A 6,426-nucleotide genomic window follows, 5' to 3' on the forward strand; every position below is an offset into this window, starting at 1 on the left:
ATACCTATTCTTGGCTATCCCCCTATTCTCAGAAATCAGAAAGGGTGATTTTTATAAAAAAAAAAGGTAAAAATGTATTTTAAATGACTTCAAATTACGAGGATAGTCCCTTTAAGAGTCACATTTCTCGTGTTGAATTAAAATGTGTGTTTATGCTGAAATCGTGACTCCTTTTCTACAGAGTAAATTCTAGTTCACCCACAAGGTGTCCAATAATATTTTAAAAATTCAAAATACAATTTTATTTTTTTTTAGATTTTTCGTTTCTTTGGTGTTTACTTTTTTTCTCGTTTTCCTAATACAAGGGGGATTTATTTCCGGGACACCCTTTAGAAATCTACTGAGGCAGTTTACAGGCTGTTTATAGGCCGTCATTGTAACATCATGCTTTATGCTTACATGTAGCAAGATGAATTAGTATTCATTGGAACTAATGCAGTGTGTTTCAGAAAAAGATATTTATAAATCAAACTATTTTATCATCATTAAATAATGGCTTGGTGTATATATATAAGGACATGCCGAGTACAGGTTTAGAAGTGCACTTATGGTTCAAATATATGAGTAATTGTCAAGAACAGGTTTAGAAGTGTACTTATTGTCCAAATATATGAGTACATGTCTAGTACAGGTTTAGAAGTGTACCTAATGTACAAATATATGAGTAAATGTCGAGTACAGGTTGAGAAGTGTACTTATTGTCCAAATATATGAGTACATGTCGAGTACAGGTTTCCGATACCAATTATTCATCAATCATTGGAAGAATTTTCTTGCCTATTCCCTGGTTCCAGGAACCATGCTCACTACTTAAACATAAACAGGGTTTACTAAAAAATGCATATTATTTTCACAGGGTGTCTCAAAAATAATGATTATAAAAACAAATTGTAGTGAAAAAGATACCAATATTAAATGATTTTTTCTATCTTAAAAATTCGGAGAACATTGAAGGTGGGAGGGGCTAGTAAATACAAATATAGGTTTAAGAGAGGGCGGGAGCTGGGGTGCATTCGCATAATTTTTCGAAGATAAAATAAAAACTAAAATTGTGTCAGACATATCTTTAAATTTCTCCTCTTTAATCGTAGAAAACAATTATGAAACGCGCGCGCTGTGGGCCAACCCCGCATTCTCTGGTTTTCTTTTGTATTATAATTTTTAGTTATTACGNCTGCTAATACATAATACGTATAATCAATATTCCTGGTCGAGTCATGCATAGTAATTGTGTAGGCATTGTACTTACATCCCTTGTATTTACAGTCGTATCCATAAAACTCTAGGATAGCATATCAATTTTACAAGAAGGAGATCATTCATTTGGCGTGCCGTCCCGTTTTGCTTTGTATAGTCTGTATTTGTACTGTACTGCTTGCCCTGGATAGTTGAAAGTCAGCCCGGTACATGAAATGAACCAGTCATACTCCTTGACTGGAATGTACCATGATAGGACGACGACATTTGAGCAATCTAATAAAATTTGTTACCAGTTATAGCTAGCTTGACAATAAACTTGTTTAGTGAAATTAGTTTGTGTACAAGTGCACAACTGTTCTATTTCATGTTTATTTGACTATTAAAAAAATCATAACTTGACTCTTACAGTCGTCTTCCTATTCCTCAATTGTACAAATGTAAGGTAATAATCTATATATAAATTTGGCTTGTCTGTCTGTCTGTTTGTATCCAATAAACGTCAAAACGGCTGAACCGATCGGGCCCAAATTTTTTTTGGGACATCTAGGGATCCCAGGGAAGGTTTATGAATGATCAAAATTTCAAATATTTGTCTCCATCAAAATTCGATCTTCATTAAATTTTTTAAAATTTGAAAATCCACGAAATTTTTTGTGAAAATCCGCGAATTATTTTTGTTTTGTTTTATGATGTACACAAAGAGAACATGTTCACAATTAATTTAGAAGATGGGCACGAAGCGCCCTCTAAGGCTAGTAATATACAAATGCCTAAATATTTTTGTCTTTGCATAACATCTAGTTTCCAAGCTCTAACCTCTTTTCTATATGACAGGTTTGTATAAAATGCCTAAACTCATCCATAGTCTTTATCAGCTTAAATGTGCTGTTTTAATCTCTCACAAACTCTATCCTCTCTACCTATACAGGTATAAACGGTCAAGAAACAAAATAACATATATTTACGGGTTACAAAGATATAAATTAAATAGTTTTATATTACAGGTTGATAAAGAAATTGAATTTTTGTTTCGGAATAACTTATGTTAACAAAACGTTTAAAGAACAATTAATTTATAATTTTGGTTTATAATTAAAAAATAATTAAAATGCATTTGTGCAAAATTTAGGAGTATGTGGGGAGTAGAAGGGGAAGATGGGAGGGAAGAAGTACGGTAAGGAGGGGGTGAAGGAAGGAAAGGAGGGGGTGAAGGAAGGTAAGGAGGGGGAGAAGGAAGGTAAGGAGAGGGAGAAGGAAGGTAAGGTAAGGGAAGGAAAGGAATGAGTGAACGGAATGGATAGGGTTAATAAATAATGACATTATTTGTTTGGTTTGGTTTCGTTTTTTTAGGGAACTAGCCATCAACTTTTCAAACTTTCTTGAGGTCATTTTTTACGTAAAAGTTTTTCGGGTCTGGGAGTTTATTCTTATCTTTTGTGCAACTTCAACAACAATAATAATTAGTGATTTTTTTAAACCAATACATTTTTCAACGACAGATATAAATTTTGGCATGATTTCAAATATTCAATTTTTAAATATTTGTGGTTGGGTACAGTTTATTTTTTTAAAACAGGATTATCCGCATTGTAATAAAAAACATCTTAGATACTTTTAACTGATGTATAGCAAAGAATAGCATCTTGCATCTGTAAAGTCGTCTTTAATGTCCTTCATTAGTGGGTAACCCTGTGAGGATATTACGTATAAATTATAACATCTATAAATATTTAAAGAAATATCAAAGAAAGGGACAAATTTACAAATATGATTCTGCTGTAGTCCCTAGACCGGGCACTTGACCCCTGAGTACTGTGATGCCCCTAAGGGACTCTTGTCTGGATAGATCTGAGTTACCCCTGAGCCTACAGCTCCCGTTCCTGGCCATTTTCTCCTTGGCCTCCCTCTCTGCCTCCTCCATCCTCATCGTCAGGTGCTTCCGCAACAACCCGATCTTATAATCCTTCTGGAAAAAGAAAAAAGTATTATTATTTTAAGGGATCGTTCAAATATTTGGGTAATATGGGAGGTATCAAATACTTGACGTAATATCAATTCATCCTCAATCTGAAAAGTAGCCTTGTTGATTCACAGCTGTACTTTTAACTTATAGCTACAATGGTATCGTCATTTTTCTATCCAAAGAATTGTTAAATTTAGTCTAATTTCCTCATTATTTCTAAAGCATATGTCCACAATTTTAATCTATATATAAATTTGGCTTGTCTGTCTGTCTGTCTGTTTGTCTGTTTGTTTGTTTGTTTGTATCCAATAAACGTCAAAACGGCTGAACCGATCGGGCCCAAATTTTTTGTGGGACATCTAGGGACCCCAGGGAAGGTTTATGAAAAATCAAAATTTCAAATATTTGTCTCCATCAAAATTCGATCGTCATTAAATTTTTAAAAATTTTGAAAATCCGCGAAATTTTTTGTGAAAATCCGCGAATTATTTTTGTTTTGTTTTATTACACAAAGAGAACATGTTCACAACTAATTTAGAAGATGGGCGCGAAGCGCCCTCTAAGGCTAGAAAGAAGGGCGCGAAGCGCCTTGAATTTCTAGTCTATAGAGAAACCACAATAGAAACAACATGTTTAGATTGATAAATAAGGATATTTCATTCATCTTTGTGAATTCTGATTTTGTTTCGCAAATACTTCTAATACTGAGATAACAGAGCAAAAATTTACCAAAATTTTAAAATTTATCTGAAAAAGACCGCCATGAGAATTTTTCAACTCAATGTGAAAACGAGGGAAATTGAAAATCCGGGAAGTATTTTCACAAACACGTTTAAAATTTCAATTGTTTGCCCATTTTTTTTTTTGGGTGAAAGATAGATATTGAACCTTAACATTCTGGCCAATCAAAACTCTCGAAGTCTCGAATTTCAAAACAAATTTTTTCCATATTAAAAAAACTTACATCAGCAATATCCTTCTGTAGGTCCTCGTTCTCCTTCAGGATCAACTTCAGCTTGTTCTCTTGCTCAACCTTCAAATATAGTAATAAACCAATCACAAAATTATTATGTTATTTCTAAAACAGCAAGAATTTCAATAGCAGGAGACAGAATTCTTTTTTTGAAAATTCATAACAAGTGGCAGCAGAAATTGTTTTGCTGTAATATGTTCAAAGTTCTTCAAGAGGATAATTGATCGAAAATAAAAATAAAAATAAATTTTTTATTTCTAGAAGAAGCCCACGACGCGAAGCTACATTTGAGCTTTTCATCGTTTAAATAATTAGAAAAACAAAATGTAAAACCTTTTTCTTTTCATCCTCGTCTTCCCTCTCCCTAGGATCGTGTCCAGGATGCCGGATAATGAACAGTATCTATAGATTTCAATAATAATTTCAAAAATAATTTTTAAAATTTAAGATTCTATTATTCCTTATTTCTACATTTGTTTATTTTTTGATTTTTTTTGGCTCAACGTTATTCTTAAGCTTTAAGTGAATTTTAATTTAACCTAAAGTTTTACAATGCACTTAAAACGACGACTTTTTGTCCGCTAGGTGTCTCTCCCACGTGGAACCACAGTAGATAAATCGTTGTTTAAAGTACATCAAATATAAAACAAATAATACATATTAAGGCATATCAACTATATATGAATACGTCTAAAAATATTCAATGATTATGGGTTGTAATATCTTCATGATTTCAACTTCAAGTTTTTAAGCTTTAAGGTTTTTAAATCACAAGGTTTTCATTTTTATTTTTGTCAAACCCTTTAACTTATTTTACTAGGTTTAGTAACTGTAAAGACAAGGATTATGAACTGTACAGACAAGGATTATGAACTGTACAAACAAGGATTAGGTACTGCACAGACAAGAATTATGAACTGTACTTATAAGGATTATGAACTGTACAGACAAGGATTATGAACTGTACGGTGTACAGACAAGGGTTATGAACTTGTACAGTGTACAGACAAGGAGTATGAACTGTACAGTGTACAGACAAGGATTATGAACTGTACAGTGTACAGACAAGGATTATGAACTGTACAGTGTACAGACAAGGATTATGCACTGTACAGTGTACAGACAAGGATAATGAACTTGTACAGTGTACAGAGAAGAATTATGAACTGTACAGTATACAGACAAAGATTTTAAACTTACCAGTGTAGATGAGGGATTGTAAATTGACCATGTAATAATTACTAATTACAATGATGCAATGTATTATTTTTAACTATGCATACTTTCTACCAATTGATCGATTGGATTGATCAATCATATTTTAAAATCTGGATCATTTAAACTTTACAAATTGCCAGAGTAGGTTGAAAACTAGAGTTGGCAGTGTATTAAGAAAGAATTGATGTTGATTTATCTTCAAATAAATCTTATTCTTTATTATCTAACTCTCTCTAACTTAACCATCCTCTGGTCCTTCACTCTTCAATGAACCTTCTTATCCTTACTTAATTATCCCTTTTAAACTACCCCTTCCCCCCTTTATGATTCCCCCTTTATTAATTTTCCCAATTTGTTATATTTGTTATATTTGTATGCTTTGTCCAGATAGATTATCAATAGATGGCAACAGAGAAATGGACTCATATACATGACGTCACAAGTGTCAAATATAACAAGGAAGACAGCATTTTCTCGCATTGTTGGTATGTTTTCCAAAATTAAATAAAAAAGGGTAAAAATAGAAAATAAAGTGCACAAAATTACATTTATTTCACTGTAAGATAAGCACTTCACTATCACTATTATTAAAAATTTTGTCGGACAAATAAAACTGTTGACACTTGTGACGTAAGAATACAGCAGCTGTACCGGGAGTGTACAAATTCTACGATGCCATCTATTGTACTAGATAATCTAGTCTGTTTCTACCTTTGGAACAAAAACCAGAGCCATTGACAGATAGCAGCAGAAGACGTTGGCGAGAGCCACGAATGCAAAGGTCGAGTTCGGTTTGTCAGCGATAGCAAGAGTGACGGGGGCCGTTATAATACAGAGGACAGCGACATTGTAGATCGACATCCCGACCAGTCGGCTGTCATTAATCTGCTTCACCTGTACAATTATTCAATTAGAATTTGGAGATTAAAGACGTAATTTGAAGTGTATCATCACTGCAGCCAACTTTATTTTGGTTTTGACTAAACCTAAGTTTTTAAAGTTCTTAAAAATTATAGAAAATTAGCACCCCTCCCACCTGGGTACAAACAGAAGATTGAGGGGCTCATGGCCG

At 33.2% G+C, this 6,426-nt stretch overlaps 1 protein-coding gene across 1 annotated transcript in view; it reads right to left on the reverse strand.

The window, feature by feature from the left end:
• Positions 1 to 2,138: 2,138 nt before the first annotated feature.
• Positions 2,139 to 6,426, reverse strand: part of LOC111712752 (gamma-aminobutyric acid type B receptor subunit 1) — an 8,576-nt gene continuing 4,288 nt past the window's right edge. The window contains exons 4-7 of the mRNA XM_023487461.1: positions 6,066 to 6,248; positions 4,470 to 4,538; positions 4,128 to 4,196; positions 2,139 to 3,166 (exon numbers count right to left, since the gene is read on the reverse strand). Of these exons, the coding sequence (XP_023343229.1) occupies positions 2,960 to 3,166; positions 4,128 to 4,196; positions 4,470 to 4,538; positions 6,066 to 6,248 (528 nt within the window). The 3' untranslated portion in view covers positions 2,139 to 2,959. The remainder of the gene's footprint in view (positions 3,167 to 4,127; positions 4,197 to 4,469; positions 4,539 to 6,065; positions 6,249 to 6,426) is intronic.

The sequence above is a fragment of the Eurytemora carolleeae genome, unplaced genomic scaffold (genome assembly GCF_000591075.1).
Source record: "Eurytemora carolleeae unplaced genomic scaffold, Eaff_2.0 scaffold1326, whole genome shotgun sequence".
NCBI lineage: Eukaryota > Metazoa > Arthropoda > Copepoda > Calanoida > Temoridae > Eurytemora > Eurytemora carolleeae.